The 27,524-nt window shown below is 41.7% G+C and overlaps 1 protein-coding gene and 3 long non-coding RNA genes across 7 annotated transcripts in view; all 4 read right to left on the bottom strand.

The window, feature by feature from the left end:
* The window catches only part of LOC148111907 (uncharacterized), a 152,642-nt gene that overhangs the window by 96,113 nt on the left and 29,005 nt on the right, over positions 1-27,524 (bottom strand). The window lies entirely within an intron of this gene.
* LOC148111909 (uncharacterized) lies at positions 10,835-12,805 on the bottom strand. Of its 2 annotated transcripts, none has more exons than XR_015729972.1 (3): positions 12,519-12,805; positions 11,902-12,015; positions 10,835-11,774 (listed from the first exon to the last, which is right to left on the bottom strand). It is a non-coding gene; the product is annotated as an uncharacterized LOC148111909 (long non-coding RNA). The 2 variants fall into 2 exon arrangements; XR_015729973.1 differs by having other exon boundaries at positions 12,138-12,805.
* LOC148111910 (uncharacterized) lies at positions 14,331-17,197 on the bottom strand. Of its 2 annotated transcripts, none has more exons than XR_015729977.1 (3): positions 17,124-17,197; positions 14,574-14,620; positions 14,331-14,405 (listed from the first exon to the last, which is right to left on the bottom strand). It is a non-coding gene; the product is annotated as an uncharacterized LOC148111910 (long non-coding RNA). The 2 variants fall into 2 exon arrangements; XR_015729976.1 differs by having other exon boundaries at positions 14,331-14,408.
* LOC148111911 (uncharacterized) lies at positions 21,351-25,826 on the bottom strand. 2 transcript variants are annotated; one of them, XR_015729970.1, is made up of 4 exons: positions 24,276-24,362; positions 23,648-24,168; positions 22,801-23,457; positions 21,351-22,486 (listed from the first exon to the last, which is right to left on the bottom strand). XR_015729970.1 is itself a non-coding variant. In XM_087879165.1 (4 exons), the coding sequence occupies exons 2-4, from the start codon at positions 23,262-23,264 to the stop codon at positions 22,450-22,452; spliced, it is 330 nt and encodes a 109-aa protein (XP_087735291.1). In that variant the 5' UTR covers positions 23,265-23,457; positions 23,648-25,826; the 3' UTR covers positions 21,351-22,449. The 2 variants fall into 2 exon arrangements, 1 of the variants encoding a protein (XP_087735291.1); XM_087879165.1 differs by having other exon boundaries at positions 22,801-23,007; positions 23,179-23,457; positions 23,648-25,826.

Here is a 27,524-nt window from a genome sequence, read left to right on the forward strand (position 1 = left end):
CCAGTGGTTAAATGCTTTGATCTTGGATAGTGGATGAATTGTATGCATTCCCAATTCAGCTCTAACTGCTGCAGCAGATGTCCTTAGATCTACCCCCACAATACAGCTCAGGTGCTGGGACCGTGTTTGTTCTAGTACTGTGGTTGAGTAGAAATCCCAAACTTCTGCTCCATACAAGAGCATAGGGGGAACCTTTATATTCTTTAATTCATGGGCCAGGGATTGAAGGTTAGGGATAACTTTTTGCTATTGGACATCAATTTTTCTATGTTATCATTAATACTGTCAAATTGATAAATCCCCTTCATGCAAGATTTGATCTAAGATGTAGATCCTAGAGTAAGCTAATTTGATGTCATTTAATATAATGACTATAAAGTTTTTCTACTTACAAGCCTTATTTGAAACTTCATTTAAAAAGTTTGATAAAATAACAATGGTTTTAAATCAACTTAAAGGCGATAATCAGAAACAAGCAACAACTGTTGAATCCGATGGATTGGATGGATGGACTGGAACTTAATTTGCTGCTGGCATCCCTGAAGATCCTGATGCCAAAGGAAAGTGTTTTCAGGTGGCAGACCCGCGATCCCCTTCCTGATTCCAAACATGGGGTGTGCAGAGACAAAAAAAGTGCATCGCATTTCAGATCTGGCCAGGAGGAAAGAGAAGGTGAGTCTGCTGAGGAGGAGGACGGGGGCTCGCGGCTCTGCAATGTGCAATGGGAAGAAAAGCACTGCAATCCCCTCCCCGAATCCAAAACGCTGGGCAGCCAAAGGGGTGACCAGATGCAAAACGTCTGCTGGGCAGATTCCACACACACCCCCAGACCATCCCAAAGAGGGTTGTTCCTCAGGTTGTGCCCAGACCCAGATCACTCCTGCCTGGAACTGCCTGAAAATGTCTGAAGGGTAGGAGCTGGTGGGTGGGGGCTACATTCGGAGTATATGACGCACCTAGATTTTTACCCTCTTTTTGGGGGTAAAAAGGTGCATCTTATACTCCGAAAAATACGGTATGTAAAAAGCAATAGAAAAATCTCTGATTTTTAGCAACTAGGACTTAACTAACAACAGAGTCCCATATAAGAACATGAATGATGGACGGGAAGAAAGATGAGGGTCACCAAACTTCATATGTATATTTGTGATCTCAAAATCGTAGTTACCGTATTTTTCAGAATATAAGATGCATCGGAGTATAAGACGCACCTACCTTTTTTGGTGAGGAAAAGAAGAAAAAGAAATCTCCCTCTGCCTCTGAGCAATTTTGCCTCATTGCAGCAAACAGCAAACAGCCTGCTTTACTTTCATTTTCATTTTCAGCATAGCTTGATTAGCACAAGGGGAAAAAAAATCTGCTCCAACAATTTACCTCTTTGCAGCAAGCAGCAGAGCCCTGCGGAAAAGAGCTTAGAGCAAATGAACTGAGAGTTGGAAGGCTGATCCAATCAACTTGTGCTAATGAGGCTGGGCTGAAGCTGAAAGGAGCTGTTTTTTCTTGCTGTTTGCTTGCAAGGAGGCAGAGGCCAAAGGATGGCGGCTAGTGGGTGGGCAGGTGTACATATTCGGTGTATAAGATGCACCTAAATTTTCACCCCCTTTTAGGGGGGAAAAAGTGCATCTTATACTCCGAAAAATATGGTAACGGGAAACAGAATCTGAGTCAGCAGGGAGATGGTCATGGAAAGAAGGCAAATGCAGCCATAAGAATCTCAGGATAGATTCTTATGTGATAGATCAATTAACATGTTAATAGAAAAGAAATATAATAGAAGAAGAAGGCTGAATAAGTTAACATTATAATATCTGTAAATATTAATATATAGTAAGAAATGGATCACTGCTAAACAGCTGAAAAAGAAATTAAGATTTTTGTAAATGTTTGTATGTTTATGTATGACTTTTTAACTATGTTCAAAATAAAAAAAAACTTAAAGAAAAAAGAATCTCAGGAAGTGAACATTCTGGTTTGGGGAGACCCCAACTCAAGAACCAGGTCCCCTTGCAGGCTCCAAGCCTGGAGGAGAATTTGCTGTTGTAGAGCTGAGCAGGTAAAGCAGAGAAGTTCAGTCTCCTCTTCATGGATTGTCAAGAGAAGAGGGGGGTTTAGCTGCCTGTTGAGCTGCACACAGACCCACCTGCAGTGGGGACGGAACAAAGGGGAAATTCCACCATCCTCATCACAAACCCACAAATACAGGAATTCATTTCAAAAAAGAATACAGCATTTTCAAATGAGCAGAGTTTAATATTAAAATGCCATGGTATCTACTCTTTGCAACCATTATTCCCTGAGTAATCGAATTGGACAGATCTGTTGAGATGATTCCCCTCCTTCTCCTCTGGATTCCTCCTCCAAAGGATCTCAGATTAATGGATCCATATTAGGACCCCATACCTGCCACGGCTGCAGCCTTGGAGACCCCAAACTCTTTTCTCCCTCCTTCCTTCTCCTCCTCGATCTAGAGGAATAAGCGGCATTCAAGGCCTGGGCCAGAGTCTTCATCACACTGTAATCATGGTATTGATTTGGGATCCTTTTTCTGTTCCATTTCTCCTGGGTCTCCAGTGGGGCTTTCTGGGTGCATCTTCTGCGGCCTTTGACAGAAAAGACGTTTTTTGAAAGAGAACAGCGGAAATAAGGATCTTGAAACTTTTCTTCCACAGAGAAATGGGGTTCAAAGTCATCATCCATTGGCCTTTCTTTTCCCAGATAACTAAAGTTCAAAATACTATGGATGTATTTGAGAAGTCTACGTTTGTTCATTGCATACAACACAAAATTTGTGAGGATCCAGACTTTCCCTTCAATGGGTCCTGGGAGATGCATAAATGTTAAATGGAAAGGAAGAATTCTGCCCCAAATGGAATCAAGTTCTATGAAGTGAACAAAGACGTTGACTTGTCTCCACTTAGAGAGGGAATCCCTGAGGGATGCTGTATATCCACGTGTTGAGAACAGTTGTGATATAACCACACAAATTCCACTCCTGACAAGCACAGGAGAAAAAATCCTCATGAAATTCTCTCCCTTCTCTGTGTCTGAAGCAAAGAGGCCAATTAGGGTCCATCTGAAATGGAGGAGCAGGTGGACAATTGCTGGGTACTGGAATCCTTCTTTGGGGAGAATTTGGTGGAAAAAGGGGAATTTCCTTTTATCACTCAGAGCCTCTGAAACAATGTCATGACGGATCTGAAAAAGCAATGAAGAATGCTGTGTTACATTTGGGGTCAGATCAAGTCCAAAATATTAGATTTTAATAAATCCAACCTGGTTCTCATGAATGTGTTAGAATAGTTTGTTAATCAGACATTGTTTAAAATATTAAAGACAGAATATTAACAAGATTGTATCATAATAATGGAAAATAATAAGCAAATTAACAAACAATAAAAATATAAATAATATTACTGTATGAACTCTACAATTCATCACAATTAGATTAACATGTGCAAATGCCAACTGGAGTATTCTATTCCAGTAAAGGACCAATTATAATTTTCGAGGATTGCTGCATTTTTTTCTCCTTCTATATCCCAGATTCTTTCTGGAGGAAATTTTTTAACTTCTTTCTCCAGTTATATAAGAAACAGGCAGACCTCAAAGCCTAATAAGATTTGTCAGTTGCATAATCCAAGTTTGGTCTTTCATTGAAGTTTTCATTTGTCTGTTCCAACAGCCACAATTTTCGGAGTCTGTCAGTTTACATAGATTAAATTTTATGCCAATGCCCATATTTTCTGAATTTAGACAAAGCAGAAATTGTGTAAATTCCCAAATCAGCTCTGAGGGCAGCAGCTGGAGTCCTTTTACCCACCCCAAGATCCTCCTCAGAGGCTGAGATTGGGTTGGTTCTGCTGGTGGTTTCTCTCTGGAGCCCCAAACATCAGATTGATGTAAGAACATGGGGGGAAACTGGGCCTCAGATACTTTAATCATTGGGGCTGAGGAAGCTGGAGAGCTATGAGGTTTTCATTCAAGCACCACTTTCACTCCTGCCCTTTCTCTAACTGAGCTCCTTGGATGATGAGGGAGCCAAGATTCAGGCTCAGAGAAAACAACCCCAGGTAAGGAAAGGTGTTACTTGCTCTAATGGCTGACCATCTATGGCTAGGATGTCATTTCCCAAAGACCATAACATTTGAACTTGTTTTATAAATTATCAGATAATTATTAAGACAAAACAATCCAAGTCTATACAATCCAATGTGTAAGTATGAGAATATCATATTATCTGTATAAATCAGTGTATTCCAATAGGAATTTAGCAGGCTAAGCATGTGTACCTATAACAGAACTTATAACAAAATAAAAGGGTTGGAAGGGACCTTGGAGGTCTTCTAGTCCAACCCCCTGTTCAAGCAGTAAACCAGGCATAATAGCAGTAATTGTGAGAGGAATCCTGGAGTCTTAGTGGACAACCAATTAAATATCAGTCAAGACTGTGCAGCAGCAGCCAAAAAAGCCAATGCAATCCTAAATCACATTAACAGAGGGATACAATCAAGTTTGAGAGAGGTATTAATATCACCCTATAAAACCTTAGTAAAACCACACCTAGAATCCTGCATCCAGTTTTGGTCACCACACTATAAAAAAGATGTTGAGACTCTAGAAAAAGTGCAGACAAGAGCACTTAATTTTAATTTTTCGTATGTGTTTTTACAATGGTTGTACACCACCCTGAGTCCTTTGCAGAAGGGTGGTATATAAATAAATAAAAATAAATAAATAAATAAATAAATAAATAAATAAATAAATAAATAAATAAATAATAAACCAAGAGGATTAGGGGACTGGAGGCTAAAACATACAATGAACGGTTGCAGGAACTGGGCATGGCTGGTCTAGTGAAGAGAAGGACCGGAGAAGACATGATAGCAGTCTTCCAATATTTGAGGGGCTGCCACAGAGAGGTGGAGGTCAAGCTATTTTCCAAAACACCCAAAGGCCAGGCAAGGAATAATGGATGGAAACTGAACAAGGAGAGATTCAACCTGGAAATAAAGAGATAAAGTTGCCTTCAGAAGTTGTGGGAGCTTCATCACTGGAAGCGTTCAAGAAGAGACTGGACCGTCATCTGTCAGAAATGGTGTAGGGTCTGCTTGGACTAGATGACCTACAAGGTCCCTTCCAACTCTGTTAATCTGTATCTATCTATACTATTCCAGACAAGTGGCTGTCCAGTCTCTTCTTAAAAGCCTCCAGTGATGGACCACCCACAATTTCTGAAGGGGAGACGTTCCATTCCTCACCATTAGGAAATTTCTCCTTAGTTCTAGGTTGTTTCTCTCCTTGATTAGTTTCCATCCATTGTTTCTTGTCTTGCCTTCTAGTACTTTGGGAAATAGGTGGACCTCCTCTTCTCTGTGGCAGCCCCCCCAATATTGGTACATTGCTATGATGTCACCCCTCCTCCTTTTCACTAGACTAGACAGACTGAATTCCTGCAATTGTTCCTCATATGTTTTAGTCTCCAGGCCCTTAATCATCTTTTCTGCACTCTTTCCAGAGTCTCTACATCTTTTTTATAATATGGAGACTAAAACTGGATGCACTATTCCAAGTGTGGTCTTGCCAAGGCATTATAATATGGTACCAATAATTCATGTGATCTTGATTTTATCCCTCTGTTAATGCAACCTAGAATTGCAATGGCTTTTTTGGCTGCTGCCACAGACTGACTCCATCTGGGGGGTGATGCTGTCTATCCCACATATTTTCAGCTTCCCAAGAAATAGGTTGTGGTTTCTCTGTCAAAGCCTTTCTGAAATCCAAGTACTGTATACTACATGCACTGCATTTCACTGTCCACTAATTTAGTCATTTTTGTCAAAGAATGAAATAACATTTATTTATGATCTGTTTTTTGATCCTGCATTAGTCCTAGTAAGTCATTCATATCTAGACTGAAGAACAAGGGTTCAAATATGCATCTTTCCCTTCCCCCTTGGTAAGCATGGATCCTTCTTCTCATGGCTCCATTGAGCCCAAACCTCCCTCTCAAACAAGGGCTTGGATCAGGGCCAACAGGCTGAGCTCCATTTTGAGGGCAAAACATTTTCTCCATCATAATTTTCTGTTTATTGAGTCAAATGCTGCACTAACATCTAGAAAGCAGCAAACCTTGTTTTACCTCACTGATATAGATGAGATATTTCAAGACAAACTTGTTGCCAATATTAGATTATTAATTTATGCATTATTTCTTACAAAAGCTAAATAGCATTTAACTCTACCTAAAACCTTCTGCATGGAATGAATTTTTCTCAAGTTTAACTAAGAGGATCATGGCATAAATTTTAGCCAAAATATCTGCTAGTATAATTGACCTATAATGGGTACAGTCCTTTTTATTCTACTTTTTAGAAAGATAAAATGCTACTATTATCAATTTCAATCCAACTGGATACGGGAGGCATCATTTTTCTGTGAAAATGAAGATGCCAATAGAGGCCCCAACAACCAGGGGTATTTTTTTGATCAGTCAAATAGTTGTTAGAATATCTTCTCCAGGGATTGTATTGCTTGCATTTCAGGCCTTTTATGATTAATCTGAACATGAACATAATGGGGTAAAATATTTACATTTTTGCTAATATGGAGAAAAGCAGCTCTTGAATTCCATGGAGAAGACATGATTGCATCTATTGCTCTCCCATCACCACCCACCCCTCACTTTACCAGAGGGAGAAAAACACACACAAACCTGTGGGACTTTGTAGGTGCCTCCTAATGTTGACATCTGGATGGAGATGTCCTTATGAGCTGCATCAAAAAGAGCCAGGAGGTTCCCCTTCCTTCCACAGCCGTAGTTGGGGACATTGGCTTCTCCAGTGGAGAGCATGTCCAGCAAAGCATCAGAAGTGTGGAAAGTGCTCAAATAGTTGTTATGGATGTTGTAGGCAAGTGTGAGATTGTGCAAGAGATGGGAAATTTTGTTAGCCAGTTGAATGTTGAAAATGAATAGTAAGCAATAAAAAAAATTGTAAGAAGTCCTATTGAAAAAAAAAGTTATTATAATCAACAGCCACAACAAATAGTTTTGTTATGTACAATATATATAATCCTCCACAAGCCTACTGAGACTTAAACCAGCATTGATCCAAAAGCAATGATCAGTTACAGAAATATGGAAATGGGTTGAGGTACGGCAACTACAACTGATTCCACCACTACTTTAAATAAAATTCATTATCCAAGTGATAAATTGAGGATTGAAGGGAGAGAGGAAAATAATCTGCAGCCCTTTCAGCTTTTTTTCAGACCCCTTTTTGAGTCTCTTTCACAAAATCAGACCAAAGAGGGAAGCCATGGAAATAAAAATCATTCAGGAAATTATTCCTATATTCCCCAATATAGGAATAAATGAAAAATAAAAAAACTGAAAAGAAGGAGAGTGTTAGAATGGAGGGAGTGCAACTCCACCACCCTGAATCACTTACAAATCATGGAAAACAAGCTGAACAGAAGGAGCCACGTTGAAAAGCAACTTTGTATGCAAACTTTCATTTCCACTGGTGACTATACTGATTAGATGGTCTCCTGGGCTGTAGTAGCTCCATGGTTTCCCATCCTGGTTCTCCAAACTCAGCGGGCATTTCATTCTCAGCTTCCCAGAGACTGGATGGGACAAAAGCAGCAGCAGAAGCAGAAGCAGGAGGTCCATCATTCATGGCATGAATCAATGAATCCCTTTCCTGTTTCTAAAGAAGAATTAGAAGAATCAAAGGACTCTCACAAGGTGGAATCTGAGGTGTCTTTCCTGATTCAAATACAGAGAAACACTCAGCTTCATCTGGAAAGGAGAGAGACATAGATTCAAGAGCACAGACTCTGCCTGTCCCAAACCTCCATATTTCTCTGCCCAAAGTCTCCCCTGGAGGATTTGGCCAAAGAGCAGAGCTGAAACTTTTATCATAATTTTCCCTCTCAGGAGGGATCCCTGGATAATTCAGCTAGTTCTTGCAGTCAGAGATTGTTGGGAAATTCTCTGGAGGGAAATGAAAGGGAAATAATCCCCATGTGATTCATAATAAGAGGAGGAGAGATGGAATTAAATCCATCATCTAGAATTGAGAGTTTTGGAAGCTCCATGCAGGGAATACATGGCACCTATGCCTGAAATAACAAATAAATCTGAAATAAATAAATAAAATAGATCTGCAAAATCCAACTTCCATCTTCTGAGTCCTGGGAAGGGGGGAGACCATATCCCATGTTGCTCAGCCACCTCTTTCCACATATGGGGCACTCAGGGGGGAAAGCAAAGCCCAGACCCATAGAGAAAGTCCAGGATGGCCAGGGAGGAGGAGGGGATCTGGGGCATTCCTGGGAAGAGACTAACATGGTTTATGGGTCCCAGGGTTGAATGTTGGGGGGGGGATGCAGCCCCTGGGGTTTCTCCAGCCTCGTTGGGCTCTGTGTCTTTCCAGGGAAGGCTCCTATGGGGAGAAGCCATGCAGGGCTGGGTCTTCCAAGGGGGATCTGGGTTGCCCTGGAGGAAAAGGAGGCTGGAGGGGACCCTCCATGACTCTGAGGAAGATCGGGGTCCCCTGTGGCCCCTCCAGACCTCCCAGCTGAGGAGACCCTCTTCATTGCAGCCTTTTCTGGGGAAGGGGCTTAAGCCCCCCTCCCTCTGCAATTCTGGGAGCTTTTGCCTCTTTCTCATCCCCCCCAAAGCTCTGAATTTTGCTCTTTACTTGACCCCCCTCCCCTTTGGCTTGGCTTCTTCAGCCTCTTCTCCATCAGGCTGAGGGCAGGGAAGCTCCCAGGCAACCGTCTCTTCCCCCTCTTTGATGGGCTACAGGGTTGTCATGATGAAGGGGGCGGGAATAGAAGCAGCCAGTAGAGGGAAAGAGAGGCGGAACTTTTGTCGTCCCTGAGAACTGGAGGATTTGAATGCGAAATCTGCTTTCTTTTACAAAACTATTTATATTATTATGGAAAGGTAAAAAGTTGAGATTCGATTTTAAGGCTTTATTTTACTGCAACAGAGGAAGTCTGAAATCAATGCTTTTGTTTTCTTTTCTCCCTCCCCCCCCACTTCTCTTTCTCTTCCTCCCATTTCTTCCTCTTTGTTTTTTTTTATTTTTGTATTTTATTCTATAATCTAATAAAATGTTTAAAAAAAAAAAAAAAAAGAACTGGAGGATTTGAATGCAAAATCTGATTTCTTCTGTTCAGATGCAGCCCAGAATCAGAAGGAGGGAAGGGTCAGAGTAAATGAAGGAATATTTAAAAATATATTTAAAAAAACAAAGGAAAACTTAGACTTTGACAGAAGAAAAATAAAAAGCGAACACCAAAAAAAAGGAGAAATTATCAAACTCTGTAGAAAAACTTCTTTAGCTCTGTAGAGTGTGATCCATGAGATATACAGCAATTAAAGGAAAGAATGATAAAAATCAGCCTTAAGCAAATCTATTGGAGACACAGAGCAGAGAGATCAAAAGATGAAGTGAAATTGGACGTTTTAAAAAATAGAGTCATCAGACAGCTTATAGAAAATAGCTAATATAGTTATAGTGTTAACATTACTTTCTGCACGGGTTGAAAGGATGTAGAATTTAGAATTTTTCTTTATTTTGATAAAAAAATGTGTAAGCTTTCCTATTTGTGAAATAAAAATCTCACCCCAGCCATTGAAGGGAGAGACAAAAAAAACCAAATCAAATTCAAGTTTCTAGATGCAGGGAGATCTCATCCCCTCCAGGCAATGGCCTCCCACATACCCGGAGCTTCTCCTGGGCCTTCCGAGATGGGAGAGGCTGAAGGGGAAGCTCTTCCAAGCCAGGAGACCATCTCATGGAGAGAATCCTCCATGAGGTTCTATTTTAAGGATTTAATTATTTTGAATTCCTTTTAATGGTCAGATAGAAATTAGTCCTTCTACAACTAATGGTGTGTTTGTGACTCTTAACTCTGGTGGAGAACTATCTCCATCCCACCTTCTCAACACTCATTCAATGTCAAGGTGATGAGTAACTACCATTTGCCTCTGGTTTTGGATCTGGGTTGGCTTGAGACTCAGTCAGCTGGTGGAGACAAAGAGGATTAAATTGAAGAAAAAGGATTTTCTTGTTTCTATTCATGATGATATAAGAATAACATGAGCATTTTGTGTGAAAGAGTTTCTCTATCAGTGACTTTAATATACTATGGTGTATATTTGCTGTACAAATGGTCAGTAAGGATCCCCAGCTCCTGCACAATCTCACACTTGGCCACAACCTCCCTGACAACTAAGAGAATCCACTTGGCCCTTCAGAGGCCTTGCTGGACCTGCTCTCTACTGGAGGAGCCCCTGTTCCCAGGGACGGTTGTGGGAGGAAGGACCACTCCCTTTGGCTCCTCTGGATGCAGCTGACAGGATGGACATCTCCATCCAGATGTCCACATTAGTGGGACCCTACAAAGCCCCACAGGTCCCTGTGTGTGTTTCTTTCTTTGGCAGACGGAGTGGGGAGTGATAGATCCAACCGTATCTTCTCCATGGAATCCAAGAGCTGCTTTTCACTGGTGTAGATGTCCTGGCTGGGGAGGGGGGTCCAGAGTGGGGAGGGGGAAGGGTCAAAACAGGCCTGTCCTTCCATGACAACAATCCCATTGCTTTGGGGTCTTTCTTCTGCTGCAGACTTGTCAAGTGGTCAGACGAGAGTGCAGACAGGAACCACTGTTGGACAGTCTGGTCATTCAAGACTTTCCAGGACTAATGAAGGATCCTGAGGGAATCAGGCCCAAAGAGCCATTCAATTCAATTCAATTCAACTCAACTCAACTCAACTCAATTCAATTCAATTCAATTCAATTCAATTTTTTTTTTTTTTTAAATTTGATTTATATGCCGCCCTTCTCCGAAGACTCAGGGCGGCTTACAATGTGCTCAGCAATAGCCTTCATCCTTTTGTATATTTATACAAAGTCAGCTTATTGCCCCCACAAACTGGGTCCTCATTTCACCTACCTTAGAAAGGATGGAAGGCTGAGTCAACCTTGAGCCTTGGCGAGATTCGAACCCTGCAGTAATTGCAGGCAGCTGGTCTTAAGCAGCTTAATAACAGGGTGCCTTAAACCCTAGTACTACCAAGGCTCTCAACATTTATTACGGTCACATGCCAAAAGCATTAAAGACAACAAGAAAAATTAAAATACTGACAGTTTGCACCCCAATAATTAACAACTAAAAAAACCACAAATCTCTTAGAATTAAAATCAACACCGAGGCACATTAAAAAGCAGGAACCAATAGCAGAATTGAAGGAATTAAAAAAAGATCTTGAAGGGTATTCCAAATCCAGATCTCTATTTACATTACAAAATAAATTTCAATTACAAAATAAATTTCAAAGGATCAAATCGACTTTACAAAAGCATTTCCTCTTCAGCCCTTCAGTTCTTTCTTCTTTGAACCTTCTTACAAGTTATCCAGCAGCAGAAAAATGAGGGAGGGTCTCCTAGGGCCTACAAACCCTCTGGAAGTTGGGTCCATGATCCTGTACAGAACCTCCAAAAGTCATGGAAAAAATAGGGTGCACTTTTTGCCTGGTTCTCAGAGGCTTTTTGGTGTTGCCAGGATGTGGTGGAGACAGAGAATGTGTCCTGGAGGGGGAGGAGAGGAGGAGGAATAGGAGGAGGAGCTACTTGAAGGTCTTAGAGGTCCTTGGAGGCTGCCTCAGATCTCTTTTGATCCTGCGACATCTCCTCCCGGATCTTACTGGGATTCCCGCCATTCTCTCTCTCCCAGGAAACGCTCCCTCCATTGTTTCTCTCTGGAAGAAGGAGACGTGGAGAGGTCAATGCAGAGAAGCAGCCAAAGATTCTTACTTACTAGCTTAGCCACAACAACAACTGTTTGCGGGGAAGGTCGTATTTTCGGGGAAACACGGTATTTCTTACCTCTCCAGTTGTTCCCGCAGCTCTTCGTTCTCCCTGAGGAGCTCCTGCTTCGCTCCAGCTTCCGTCAGAACCCTGCAGTGGAGATGGAGGTTTCGGAGTTCCAACATCTGGATTCTGTAAAATAGGAAGACAGGAGGGAAATGAGCCCCCTCAGGTCTTCCCTTGAATCATCAAACCCTTTTAAAATGAAAACTAACTAAAACGCCTGGCACTTCCTTTGTTTTACCCAGCCTTACTTTTTAATTACTTGAGTTTTGCCATAAAGGAATCTTCAGATCTTAAAACCTTTTTTCCCCCTTTTTTGGCTTTCATACCAGAAAATTCAAAACAATTTCCAAACTTTCTAATAGGGACAGAAGGGGGAGAAGACTGAACTGGGGAGAGCCGAGGGGGAGCCGAGAACTGAGGTCAGTGAGCAGCAGAGGAGGAGATCAAAGCAGGGACCTCCTAAATTCAGAGGATTTGGCCAGGAAAAGTCCCCGTCAAGAGATTCATGATGTCTCCTACCCATCCAGGCAACGTAATTCAACGCAGAACGTTGTGTAATGTGTGTCCAGGGTAGGGAGCTAAGGAGAATTGAAGAGGAAATCCTGGAAGAGAAAGTCAGGGTTTCTCACCTCCTCAGTTTCTCCTCCACCTCCCTGCAGAGTTCTGCGTTCTTCTCCAAAAGCTGGGCGTTTTTACTCAGGAGCTCCTCAGTCAGGGAGAACGACTTCTGCTTTCTGTTGCTGTAAATAGGAAAACCAGAGAGAAATTAGACCCTTCAGTTTTTTACTTGACTCATCAAACATTTTCTTCCATTGAAAAATATTAAAAATACCTTTATGTTTGTGTCGGTGTATAAATTCAGTCTTGCTATTTCTACCAACAATCCTCTCACCATTTATTGGGTCTTTTAGAAAGGCTCCGTAAAAATGGCCAACGGGTACAGTTTGAGGGACTTTAGATACACCTCCAGGGTAGTCTTAAGGGATTTGATTAGTGACTTAAATATCAAGGCTTAATGTGTTGATAAGAGTTGTTTATAAGAGTTGGATTACTTAAGTTTTTTCTTCAGTAATCTTAAGTAAAAAGTCTACAGACCCCTATTAAAAGGCCAGGTTTTGGAAATGTAAAAGAAAAAATCAGACCAAGATAAATCCCTTCAGAGTACTTCCTCCTTTAACATAACATATAAGATGTACAATTCAAGTCAAAAAACAAACTGAAATCTTTGAAGGGAAAAAACTGATGTTAAATAGTAGTCGTTAAATATGTGAAAAATCCATTATGTTTTAGCCTCCAGTCCCCTCATCATCTTCGTTGCTCTTCTCTGCACTCTTTCTAGAGTCTCCACATCCTTTTTACATCGTGGCGACCAAAACTGGATGCAGGATTCCAAGTGTGGCCTTACCAAGGCCTTAAAAAGTGGCATCAACACTTCACGTGGTCTTGATTGATGCAGCCTGGAACTGGGTTGGCTTTTTTGGCAGCTGCTGCACACGCCTGGCTCCTGTTTAAACGGTTGTCCACTAGGACTCCAAGATCCCTCTGAGAGTTACTCCTGTTGAGCGAGGTGCCCCATATACTGTCCCTGTGCATTTTGTTTTTCTTGGCTAAATGTAGAACCTCACTTTTTTCACCCTTGAATTTCATTTTGTTAGATAGCGCCCAATGTTCCAATTTTGGAGCCCTTTTGAAGGAAGATCGGCTCTAAGGCCAAAAGACTAGATGCGCTCATAAAATCCAAAGGTGTTTCAACAAAGGATTCATTTAAAAAATAAATTTTAAAAGTTTGGGGTTTTAAATTTGTCGGGGCCAAAATTATTTAATTTGATTTTATTCTATTTTTTAAATTTTGTATTGTATGTGTTTTTATTGTTTGGCTGTGCACCGCCCTGAGTCCTTCGGGAGTAGGGCGGTATAGAAATCTAATAAATAATAATAATAATAATAATAATAATAATAATAATAATAATAATAATAATAATAAATGTTATATTTTATATTCTTTAGGTAAAATGTAGACTTACGTGCCACCCTTCTCCCTCGGATTCCTCAGCGGTCGCCCCCCAGATGTTGCAGGAGTCTGGAAAAGTTAAAATAACAGCCCTGAAATATACATATCATCAGAGGCTTTGAAAAGCAGTTTTCCTACAAGCTCTTCAGCCAAAGAGGTTGTAGGGGAAAAAATGCCTTTAAAAGCCTCTGGCGATCCCAGCTGAGTTGCCTGATCATCAGAGGCTTTTCAAAGCATTTTTTTCCTGCAACCTCTTAAGGTTGTAGAAAAAATGTTTTAAAAGTTTAATAAAAAAAGGTGGCCATGCCCACCCAGTCACATTAACCCCCCACCAAGCCACGCCCACAAAATAAGCCACACCCACAGAACCGGGAGTAAAAAAAATTAGAACCCACCCCTGCCCCAGAAGATTTAGACTGCTTACCTTGGGGGGGCGGGTGGTAAAGGACGGCTGAGGGGGAGGACCTTCCTTGATAGGGGGCAGGTTGCCGGCCCGTGAATTCGTCTGCTGAAAAGCAACGGAGGCCATGAGGACGTTGGGCCTGAGCCCAGGAAAAACCCTCAAGCCCGGTTAATCCAGGCCCCCTCACCCAAAAGAGCCATTTTGACTTCCAGGGTTTGGGTCCCATTGGGTACGTGTTGACAAACAATTAAAGAAATAAATACGACATACCTCCGTCGGTCCCCGTTTCCACAGGACGGGCTGCTCCTCTGGAACCACTGGAAAACAAATAGACTGCTTTAAAAACAGAAACTTATTGACATTGCCTCGACCTGGCCCCGCCTCCTGGCCTCCCTCGCCTGGCCCCCCTGCCTCGCCCTTCCCCTCCTGAGGGTCCCCCCCCACCCCTGTGGGGCTTCAAAGGGCCGCCCTACGGCTGATCAGTGTTAAAAGAAAACAAATGAGTAGATCAGTGGTTCCCAAAGTGGGCGGTACCACCCCCTGGGGGGGGATGCCTTAGGGGGGCGGTAAGAGGCAAAAGGGGGCCGGAGGGGGGCGCTAAGTGGAAAGGTGGGTGGCCGCCAACCTTTCACCTGTGCAGTTATCCTTGGAAGCAAACAGCCAGAAAAAACAACTCCTTTCAGCTTCAGCATAGGCTAATTAGCCCATTGATTAGATCGGCCTCCCAACTCTCAGCTGATTTGCTCTCAGCTGTTTTGCACAGGGCTCTGTTGCTGCAAAGAGCTAAATTACTGGAGCAGATTTTTTTTCTCCTTGTGCAAATCAAGCTGAAAACGAAACTGAAAGTAAAGCAGGCTGTTGGCTTTGCTGTTTGCTGCAACATTGGAAAATTAGGCAGAGGCAGATTTCTTTTCTTTTTCCTCACCAAAAAAGGTAGGTGCAAACAATGGGAAATTTAGGCCAAAAGAGGAGAGTTCAAGATTTTAAAACACAAAAGAAAAAAAGCTCTATTTAACTAGGGAATTGTAATAATTGAGATACTATTAATTGTATATTGTGTTGAAAGCAGAAATGGTTAAGTTGCGGTTTGGAGGAATATATGGGGGAAATTATTTGGTTTATTATTATAAATATAATTAATTGATTTGTAAGAAATTGGATTGCATGGAAATAATTGGAATATTCATGTTCATATTGATTAATATACAAAAAAGATAGTTATATAACTAATTGATTTATATTAAAATGTTGAATTTGTATTAAACAACTATAATATTACATAATTAACCAATGTGAGGATGGATATAAAAATAGATGCCAATGGGAAGGGGTATAATATAGAAGAGAAGAGAAAAATTGAATCTGATTAAGATTAGAGATGAGGATGAAGGATAATATTGGTTTTTTAAAAAAATAGATGAGGAATAAATATGGCAAAAAGGAAATATAGATATTTCTTTCAACAGAGTATAAATATACTCTGTTGAAAGAAAATACATTGTATGTTTGTATGTGTGTTTCTAATTATTGCTATTTATTCATATTTGTTCTTTTTTATTCTTTAAAGTTTAACAATTCATTCTTTATTTTAATATCTTTATATTTGTTTGGGGTTGCCTTTCTTCCCTTTCATCTTTTTTATTGTACAGCAATCTTTCTCCTCAAACCTACCACCTCTCTCTTGTCTTTCCTTCTTCCCTTCTCTCCCCCCTCTTCTTCTCCTCCCTACTTCCTCTTCCTTTCTCCTTCTCCTCCTCTCTTCCTCCCTCTCTTACCCTCACTCCTACTCTAATTTCCCTTCCCTTCCTTCCTCCCTTCTTTTCCATCCCCCTCTCTCCTTCCTTCTTCCATCTCTCTTCTCCTTCCTTCATCCCTCTCTATTGCTGTATTCTTTTGTGCATATGGACTACTCAGAGGGCTGAAAAAGTTATTTTTGACTGGTCCTTGCACTTTTGACCAGTCCTCGAACTTACGACTGTTCTCACATTTTACGTTTTTGCCCTATCTTGTCACCATGGTGAAGAGAAGCAGTTGTGAAATGAGTGACACGGTTGTTAAGAATGCTACAATGGGCATAAATGATGACCGGTCATAAGTGCGAAGATTGGTCAAAAGTGCGAGGACCTGTCAGAAATGACTTTTTTCAGCCCTCTGGGTAGTCCTTTTGTGCATATGGACTACTCAGAGGGCTGAAAAAGTTATTTTTCACTGGTCCTCACACTTTTGACCAGTCCTCGAAATTACGACTGTTCTCACATTTTACGTTTTCGCCCTATCTTGTCACCATGGTGAAGAGAAGCAGTTGTGAAATAAGTGACACGGTTGTTAAGAATGCTACAATGGGCCTAAATGATGACCGGTCATAAGTGCGAAGACTGGTCAAAAGTGTGAGGACCTGTCAGAAATGACTTTTTTCAGCCCTCTGAGTAGTCCCTATACACAGAGCCATGGCCACCTGGTCACATGACCACATGACCACAAGCCACGCCCACCCAGTCACATGACCACACCCACAAAATAAGCCACGCCCACAGAACCGGTAGTAAAAAAATTTAGAACCCACCCCTGCTTTCACACTGTCAATTGTTCACACTGCTCAAGCAAAACTAACAGGTGTGAATTAAGTTTTAGCTAAAAAATGGAGCTTTAATTCCAGAAGTCCATTCTTTAAACTTGGACGTCTGGAATTAAAAGGCTCTGGATTAAATGGTCCTCCAGAGAAAAGATGGAGAAGAGTATCTTGCTTTTAGACATGAGAAGAGCTGTCTAGAAAGGTGAGTTATGAGCCATTGTTACGTCATCACAAATTTAATTTATTACCTGTTAAAAATGCAAAGCCAAGGAGTACAAGGAGCAAATAAGAGACCTTCCTGTTGGGGTTGGTTCTGGACCAAATCTTAGCTCTCAGCCCTCCTTGTGACTTCTTGAAAAGCTTCCCCCCCACTCGCTCCACCACCTGAGGAGGCAGGGGGGGCTGCAGGTTGATCCAAAGGGGGTCTGGGCTGGGCTACTGGTCTACCAGTTAAAAGCCTCTGCTAAATCCTAAAGAATTGTCACATGACCATCAAGCCACACCCACAAAATAAGCCACGCCCACAGAACTGGTAGTAAAAAAATTTAGAATCCACCCCTGGTCAGCCCCTTCTGATTTCAACCCCGATTCTGTCGGAATCTCCCTCCCTCCCTCCCTCCTTCCTTCCTTCCTTCCTTCTTTCCTTCCTTCCTTCTTCCTTCCTTCCTTCTTTCCTCCCTCCCTTCCTTCCTTCTTCCTCCCTCCCTTCCTTCCTTCCTTCTTTCCTTCCTTTCTTCCTCCTTCCTTCCTTCCTTCCTTCTTTCTTTCCTTCCTTCCTTCTTCCTTCCTTCCTTCTTTCCTCCCTCCCTTCCTTCCTTCCTTCTTTCCTTCCTTTCTTCCTCCTTCCTTCCTTCCTTCTTCCTTCCTTCCTTCCTTCTTTCCTTCCTTCCTTCTTCCTTCCTTCCTTCCTTCCTTCTTTCCTCCCTCCCTTCCTTCCTTCCTTCTTTCCTTCCTTTCTTCCTCCTTCCTTCCTTCCTTCCTTCCTTCCTTCCTTCCTTCCTTTCCTTCTTTCCTTCCTTTCTTCCTCCTTCCTTCCTTCCTTCCTTCCTTCCTTCCTTCTTTCCTTCCTTCCTTCTCATTATCCACAGGCCCCACCCCCACCTGCTCTAAAGTAAGACATTCCCCCAAAATAAGACTTAAGATATGTTTTTTATACTCAAAATGGTCATTAGGGCACAGAACCGTTTGTTAAGTTTTCTGAATCCCACCACTGGTTGCATCCTACCTTTATTTTGTCGTTGTACTTTTTTCTGGAAACGATAAAAGAAATTTCCTGCCATCCCTGCAGTGGTAGCAGTTGAGAATGAGGCAGGACAGCCGGCCAAGGTCTTATGACACGTGCTGTGATGTCATCATCTCTGATCCAGCTGTGGGCAGATGCCAGGCTGCCCCCTCCAGCAACGGTGGACCTTTCCATAGGGAGCCTCACACCAACGTGCCTTCCGTCCTTGTCCTACTGCCCCCATTTATTCGTATCCATTTCCTGCATTCATAATCATGTTTATACTTATATCTTTTATCTAATACCTGCTTGACAAATAAATAAAACAAAATGAATAAAAAATAAATAAAAATAAACAAACTATGAAGGCTGCAGTGGTTTGTTGCAGACCCAAGAGAGGACCTGTCAATCTCTCTCTCCAAGGTTAAAGGGATCAAGTGGATCACTCGTCTCCCTCTCAGTCCACCCTCTCCCCTCCTTCCCCCCTTTCCCTCCTGGATCCTCTAGCCCACTCCTCTCATAAAACGGACTCGCTTCACTTAATTTCCTTGGAGATTTATTTGGTGAGGTGGGACATTGGAGGCAGGCGGGGCAGCTGGGAAGGAGAGATCCGGTCCGGTCCATCATTTAGGGAAAGATCGGATTCCAAAGTCTTTTTGGTCTAGAGGTTTCCCAGCCAGCTTTCCCAGCCATCCTCTGACAATCCAAGTCAACGGGAGAAGCCGGACTCACTTAATGACCAAAGTGGCCAAAGAGGTTGTATATTTATTTGTTCGATTTATGTGCTGCCCTTCTCCGGAGACTCAGGGAGGCTTACAATATAAATTAGATATCGATATCGAAGCATTCTTGGAGACCCCACCCACCCACTCCGGCTCCCCTCTGGGAGGGGGTTTCCAAGGATTTCCAGCAGGACTCCCCGATTCTGTAGGGGCTTTACTCCCGATGCCCTCCGCCTGGGAAACTCAGGATGCCTTTTTCTCACCAGGTACATGTACACATCCGAACGAGACTGTGATGTTTCTCTGTGTCAGATAATATAGGTGTGTATGTGGATATATATACATAATTTTATTTATTTATTTATTTATTTCGTCATGATTATGTAGTGTATATTGGCGGTGGCAGCCCTTTGAGAGCTCTATGCAACGAAATTCCATTTTAATGTATGCTGATTAGTGTACATTTAAAGTGACAATAAAGTTATCCTGTCCTATCCTATTCTGTATTTTCTTTTCTATTATTTCTATTCTATTCTATTCCATTCTATTCCTTCCAACTCTGTTATTCTATTCTATTCTATTCTATTCTATTCTATTCTATTCTATTCTATTCTATTCTAGTCCATATTTTCTATTCTATTCTATTCCGCATTTTCTATTCTATTCTATTCTATTCTATTCTATTCTATTCTATTCTATTCTATTCTATTCTATTCTATTCTATTCTATTCTACTCTACTCTACTCTATTCTATTCTATTCTATTCCTTCCAACTCTGTTATTCTATTCTATTCTATTCTGTTCTGTTCTGTTCTATTCTATTCTATTCTATTCTATTCTATTCTATTCTATTCTATTCTATTCTATTCTATTCTGCATTTTCTATTCTATTCTATTCTATTCTATTCTATTCTATTCTATTCTATTCTATTCCTTCCAACTCTGTTATTCTATTCTATTCTATTCTGTTCTGTTCTGTTCTGTTCTGTTCTGTTCTATTCTATTCTATTCTATTCTATTCTATTCTATTCTGCATTTTCTATTCTATTCTATTCTATTCTATTCCATTCTATTCCTTCCAACTCTGTTATTCTATTCTATTCTATTCTATTCTATTCTATTCTATTCTATTCTATTCTAGTCCATATTTTCTATTCTATTCTATTCTATTCTATTCTATTCTATTCTATTCTACTCTATTCTATTCTATTCTATTCTATTCTGCATTTTCTATTCTATTCTATTCTATTCTAGTCCATATTTTCTATTCTATTCTATTCTATTCTGCATTTTCTATTCTATTCCATTCCATATTTTCTATTCTATTCTATTTTATTCTAATTTTATTCCATTCCATTCCATTCCATTCCATTCCATTCCGTATTTTCTAGTCTAGTCTAGTCTAGTCTAGTCTAGTCTAGTCTAGTCTAGTCTATTCCATTCCATATTTTCTATTCTATTCTATTCTATTCTATTCTATTCTATTCTATTCTATTCTATTCTATTCTATTCTATTCTATTCTATTCTAATTCTAATTCTAATTCTAATTCTAATTCTAATTCTATTCTCTTTGATAATCTGAAGGTGGATGCCTGGAGATGTAGTCATGGCAACAGTGTTTATTTTTTTATTAGCTGAGGGTTTTTGCTGCTGCTTCGGTCTGAACCACTTGGACAGGGGGATTCTGGGTAGTCAGAGAACCGTTAGAATGTACCAACTCATAAAATTCTCAGGGGTCGTCCTGTCTTAACGGTCTTGATCTTCCTGGGGGCTGATGAGAGAGCAGCCCAGAAAATGGGGGACCGGCTGTGTCTGAGGCCTCCGCCTCTAGAATAGAATAGAATAGAATAGAATAGAATAGAATAGAATAGAATAGAATAGAATAGAATAGAATAGAATAGAATAGAGCTGGAAGGGACCTTGGAGGTCTTCTAGTCCAGCCCTCTGCTCAAGCAGGAGAACCTAAATGATCTCAGACAAGTGGCTGTCTAGTTTCTTCTGAAAAACCTCCAGGGATGAAGCAGCCACAACTTCTGGAGGCAGGCAGTTCCACAGGTCAATTGTCCTCCCTGTTAGGAAGTTTCTCCTTAATTCCAGGCTGCTTCCCTCTTTGTTCAGTTTCCATCCGTTGTTTCTTGTCCTGCCCTCTGGAGCTCTGGAGAATAATTTGACCCCGTCTTCTTTGTGGCAGCCTCCCAGATATTGAAATACCGCTATCACATCACCCCTAATTCCTCTTTTCTTCAGACTAGCCAGACCCAAAACCTGCAGCTGTTCTTCCTGTGGTTCAGTCTCCAGGCCTAAACAGGGACACTGTGAGGATCTGCCTTCTAAATTGCGTTTCTCAGCTTTCTCATAACTTTCAACCGTTGCTAAATGAATGGTCATAAGTCAAGGACTGCCTGTATTGCAGGCATTCAGAGAATCGCAGAATGTAAGCTGTGAGAGGCACCTTCATGGCCATCTAGTCCAACCTTCTCCCCCGTGCAGGAACCCAATGCTACAAACACACCATTTACATAGACGGATCTCTCATTCTTGCATTTTAATGGGCTTTTCTTTATTTTTATCAGGGAGTGGATGAGAATGATTCAGAGCCAAATCTGATATCACTGCAAGGAACTGGACGTGACCTGGAAGGAGAGTCCTATCCAGCTCCATTGGGACCTCAAAGGCCTGAGGAACAGCAGCCAAAAAGGCAAGAGGAGAAGCCATTTCAGTGCTCGATGGGAGGAAAAAGGAAGAGGAGATCCCTCACTTCCCATCAAAGGATCCCCTCGGAAGGAAGATCACCTCAAGGCATGGAGTGTGGATCTCCACCATAGACGTCTGTCGATCTTGAATGGCTTGAACAGATGCTTCCCTCCATTTCTGCACATTTCAATGAGGTGTTTCTGCTCCTTTTTCTTGGAGAAGAATTATGGATACATCCAGCCAACCCCTCTGGAGGCTCCAGGACCTTCCTTTTGGAGGTTGACCAGGGATGCCAGAAGAGTCTTCCTGCCAGGGAGTCTCTGGATGGCTGAGGAGAAGCCTCTGTGGGGCTTTCTTGGCTTTGAGATTCTCCCCAGAAGCTTTCAGCCATTCCTTCTCCGGTTTATACGGCAGCATCAAAGGTTTCACGTCTTCAAGAGTTTCTCTCTTGTCTTCCAGTGTTCTAATGTCCGCCCTTGTGTTTCTTTTGGACTCTGTACTATTAAGTGGTACCAGCTGGTCTCTGTACATCACTCACCTGCAGAGGTTCTTCCTCAGTTCTTTCTCTCTAGAAAAATCACAAGGTTAGAGATAAATTTGGACCAACAATGAAAGTCAGGGATGCTGTCAGAAAATTTCTCACCTCCTGTTTCTCCTCCAGCTCCCTCCAGAGTCCTGCGTTGTTTTCCACAGGCTGGAAATTTTCCTTCAGGAGCTCCTCATAGTAGACCTAGCTTTATACACATAGGACTAAAAGTGTCAGGAGCCAGACATTCGTAAGTTTTCTCCTTCTTTTGGAACTTTATTTTAGAAATGTAGGGGTGTTTGTAGTACAATAGATGTTTCAATCCATTTTGGGATTCCTCGGGAGCTTTTCCTAGTTCTTCAAGTCCTCCTCCTGGTCCTCTCCTTCCCCGTGGGATGTTCCAGCCCCTTCAACATGGCGGTTGGTGAGTGATGGAGTCTCTGGCTCTGGAAGAATGAGAAGGGGAGATTTAGTAGTAAGGGTTCCAATGTGGCCTCCCCATTCTAATTTTCATCTATTCCTCCATCTCTTATAGGGTAGATTCTTCATCCTGGAATCCTAATGTTATTTTATGTAGGCTGATGAAAAAAATTAACCTTTGAATTTAAATGGAGGAAATGGGTGGATTTGTCATCAATCCCTGCGTCCATTTCATGATTCCAGGAGTGGCTGGATGAGATCTCATTTCTTTCTAAGCTGCTTCAAGGAATCCTGGTCCTCTCCCTCCCTCAGTCAGGGCTGCTATCTCCATATTTCTCACCTTCTCAGCCTCTCCCTGAAATTCTGCAGGATTGTTGCCTTCTCCTCGCTCAAATTCTGGTTCTTCAATCTGAGTTCTTTTATTTCATCTTTTAGCTCCACTCGTTCCTCAACCATCTCCTCAAACATTTTTGAATTCCTGATTTCAGAAGAAGATTCCAGAAGATTTGTTCTGGAGCTCCCAGTGTTTGGGGCCTCCTGCTGCACACTTGTGAAGTGATAAGACAAGAATGCAGACATGAGCCACTGTTGGACACTCTGGTCATTCAAGTCTGGTCAGTTCCAGGACTAATGAAATAACAACAATGACAATAATGATGATAATAACAATGACAACTGTATTAATAACTGAAAAATAACAAGAAAAAGCAATAACAACCTATGGAAGTTGAGCGAGGAGACCACGTTCTTCTGTTGTCCTGCACTTTTCAGGGATAGCTGGATGTGGCTGAGACAGAGAATCATTTCTCCTTGGTGAGGAGGAAGGGGCGAGGAGGGAAAGGAGGGGGAGGGGGAGGAAGAGGGGGAGGGGAGGAGGAGGCTCCCTGTACTTGAAGCTCCTGGCAGATGTTTCTGGCCATCTTGGGATCCTCAGCAGATTTTCCAAGTCCTCCTCCTGATGTTTCAGCCCCTTCAGCATGGTGGTCGGTCTCTGCCTCTGGAAGAAGGAGAAAGGGAGATTTTGTCGTAAGTGGTCAAATGTGGCCTCCCCATTCTAATTTTCCTCTATCCCTCCATCCCTTATAGAGTAGGTTCTTCACCCTGGAATCATGGTTCAACCAAGCGGCTTCAAGGAATCCTGGTCCTCTCCCTCCCTCAGCCAGGGCTGCTGTCTACCTGCTTCTCACCTCCTCAGCCTCTCCCTGAAATTCCGCAGGATGGTCGCCTTCTCCTCGCTCAACTTCCAGTTCTTCAATTTTAATTCTTTGATTTCTTCTTTAAGTTGGACTCTTTCTTTTACCATTTCTTCAAACATTTTTGAATTCCTGTAAATGATGAAAAGCAGAAATTAGCCCTCTCATGATAGATGATAGGTGATACTAAATATTTCTCACCTGTCCAGTTGTTCCTTCAGTCTTTTGTTTTCCGTGAGGAGCTCCTGTTTCTCCCCAGCTTGCTGCAGAACCCTTCAGAGGAAGCTTTTATATTCCTTTCTTTCTCGTTCTACCTCTTCCTCCAACGCATCGATTCATGGAAGCAAGGAAGGAAGGATTCCCTTCTAAATATTTCTCATTTCTCCAGCTGTTCTTGGAGAGTTTTAATCTCCGTGAGGAGCTCCCTTTTCTCCCCAGCGTGCTGCAGAACTCTGCAGAGGAGGCTCTTGTACTCCTCTCTCTCGAACTGCAGCTGTTGTTCCAAAATATTTATTCTGTAAAAGAGGAAGACAAGAGCGAAATTAGCCCCCTCAGGTTTTCACTCCAACCATCCAACTTGTTTAAAATGAAAACTCCCTCAAAATACCTGGCCCTTTCTCACCTCCTCTGCCTCTCCTCCAGCTCCCTGCAGCTAGCCTCTCCTGCTTAAAAGAAAAGGTTATTTGTTATGGGAGAGAATTGATCTCTCAGCCTGATTCCTTCATATAATAAAATGATCATTTGTCGTACTTAGTAATGGGCACTCAAAACATTCCCCAGAAGATTTAGACTGCTTACCTGAGGGGGACGGGGGGGGGGCGCTGATGGACCGCTGAGAGGGATGCCCTTGCTGGATTGGGAGCAACTGGCCAGCCCGTGAAGTCTTCTGCTGAAAAGCCATGGAGATCATAAGGAAGTTGGGCCTGAGCACAAGGAAAACCCTCAAGCCCAGTTAATCCCCCTCACCCAAAAGAGCCATGTTTACTTTCATGGTTTATGTCCTATATATTGGTTGTAACTATATAGTACATACGTCCATGTGTCTCCAGAGGCCAAAGTCCAGCTGCTCTTCTGGTACCACTGGGAAAAAATAGACTTTAAAAACACAAACTTATTGTCATTCATTCTTACACCAGCAGCTTTATCTGGGCTCTTTATTCCCAAATCTTAGGTGCCAGCTGATATTTCTGGCATCTAATCTCTTCACACTTGCTGCTAAACTTAAGTAGATAATAACTCTGTCTTTTTAATTGTCTCCTACCTCTGTTTCTCCGGTGGAGTTTCTTATTGATTCTGTAAAAGAAATTTCCAGCCATTTCTGCAGTGTAGCAATTTAAAATGAGCCAGGACAGCCCAGCCAACATCTTATAACATGTGCTGAGAAAGCTGCCATATTATAATAATGATTGGCACCTAGAAGGGAAAGTCCTAGCATGAACATTTTCATTCAGAAATCCAAAGATAGTGAAAGGGAAACAATAATAAGGATATAATAAATAATACTAGAATATGATATACTGGTATACTAGATTCTGTAACCATTAGGTTCCTGTAATACATATATGCCTTTGTATTTGTATCATACATATTATTCCTTTCTATTTGTATCTCCTGTTACAAACATATTGTTATTAGGCCTCTGTAATGTATCTGGTATTTGTCAAACGTATGTCCCTGCCATTTGACCTGAACTCATATCAATCTATCTAAAAGCATGGTACGTATCTCAGTTGAAACTACAGCCATCAACAAAGGGATGATTTACACCTCAGCCCTAATTTATGTTTGATCTGGATAAACTCCTGCTTTCCAGAGCCAGGGGGCCAAAGTGGCCAATTGAGTAAACAAAGAAATGCTCAAGGATGACTAATTGGGAAGTTTCTATTCCCCCTTGCAGGGCAACACAAACCTAAATTAGGAGGCCAGAATTGGGTACTAAGCTGACGTCTCTGAGGGTATAAAAAGATGCCATACCTTCCCCAAGGTGTGGCTATCTCCTCGCATGCATTGTATCTGTATGTTCTGGATATAGTTCCACCCAGTATTTTGTTTTTGGCCATAAATAAAATCTGCTTTTTTTTGCAAGCCTCGTCTTGAGTCTCTCTCTTTGGCATTCTGGTGACTCAAGTGTATTTTGGGACCTTACACAGGTATCTGAAGATGGAAGTTGGATTTTGAAGATCAGCTTTCCATCTGCAACACGAGGGTCCTGACCTCTCCTTCCCTCCCTCCCTCCCTCCCCTTCCCACATGGGGTGAGAGGCAGCCTTGATTTCTCCGTCTCTTTTCACTTGTTTTTTTCTAATGTCTGTCTCTCTCTCTGTGTCTCTCTGTCTCTCTGTCTCTCTGTCTCTCTCTCTCTCTCTCTCTATCTCATTTTTTTTTTACTCTGCAAAGTTCTAGAAACTAGTTTCTCACTAAGGTTGATTTTGTTCTAGGAGTCTGGCCACACTATTGCATCAGCCCTTTTGTGCAATGCTCTTGAGCATTAGTTTTCAAAATAAAGTAAATTTTGGTTCCAACTCAGCTGGCAGCTATTTCAGATCTGTGAATTAATTGCCCTCCAGAGTTTTGTCTTTCATCACTATGCAAAAAAATATCAGTTTTTTTTCTTTCTTCAGCCACAGGTGCCATGTATTACCTCCAGGGCCAGTTTCAGTCAAGGAGCTCCCAAACCTCTCAATTCTAGATGACCGATTTAATTCCATCTCTGACCCTGTTATTATGAAACACATGGAGATTATTTCCCTTTCATTTCCCTCCAGAGAAATGCCCAACAATTTTTGAGTCCAAGAACTAATTGAATTATCCAGGGATCCCTCCTGAGAGGGAGAATTATGGTAAAAGTTTCAGCTCTGCTGTTTGGCCGAATCCTCCAGGGGAGACTTTGGGCAGAGAAATATGGAGTTTTGGGACAGGCAGAGTCTGCTCTTGAATGTACGTCTCCCTCCTTTCCAGGTGAAGCTGAGTGTTTCTCTGTGTTTCAATCAGAAAAGCATCTGGATGTTCCACCTTGTGAGAGTCCTTTAAATTCTTCTAATTCTTCTTTAGAAACAGGAAACAGATATATTGATTCACGCCATGAATTATGGACTTCCTGCTTCTGCTTCTGATGCTGCTTTTGTCCCATCCAGTCTCTGGGAAGCTGAGAATGAAATGCCCGCTGAATTTCAAACAGGAGGATGGAAAACAACCAAAGAGCTATTACAGCCCAGGAGACCATCTCATTAGTATAATCACCACTGGAAATGAAATATTGCATATAAAGTTGCTTTTTAACGTGGCTCCTTCTCTTCAGTTTGTTTTCCATGATCCGTAAGTCATTCAGGGTGATGGAGTTGCAGTTCCTCCATTCTAACACTCTTCTTCTTTTCTGTTTTTTATTTTTCATTCATTCCTTTTTTTTTTATTATTTGATTTATATGCCGCCCTTCTCTGGAGATTCAGGGTGGCTTACAATGCGTTAAGCAATAGCCTTCATACTTTTGTATATTTATGCAAAGTCAGCTTATTGCCCCCACAAACTGGGTCCTCATTTTACCTACCTTAGAAAGGATGGAAGGCTGAGTCAACCTTGAGCCTGGCGAGATTCGATCTTACTTTAATTGCAGACAGCTGGTGTTAAATTACAGAGCTCTGTCTGTTGAGCTCAGACATATTGGGGAATATGTCTAATTTCCTGAATGATTTTGATTTCCATGGCTTCTCTCTTTTGTCTGATTTTGTGAAAGAGACTCAAATCCAAAAATGGGTCTGAAAAAAAGCTGAAAGGGGTGCAGATTATTTTCCTCTCTCACTTCAATCCTTAATTTATCATTTGAATAATGAATTTATAGTAGTGGTGGAATCAGTTGTAGTTGCTGTAACTCAGC

The sequence above is a fragment of the Pantherophis guttatus genome, chromosome 15 (assembly GCF_059756535.1).
Source record: "Pantherophis guttatus breed Tessera chromosome 15, ASM5975653v1, whole genome shotgun sequence".
Lineage (NCBI taxonomy): Eukaryota > Metazoa > Chordata > Lepidosauria > Squamata > Colubridae > Pantherophis > Pantherophis guttatus.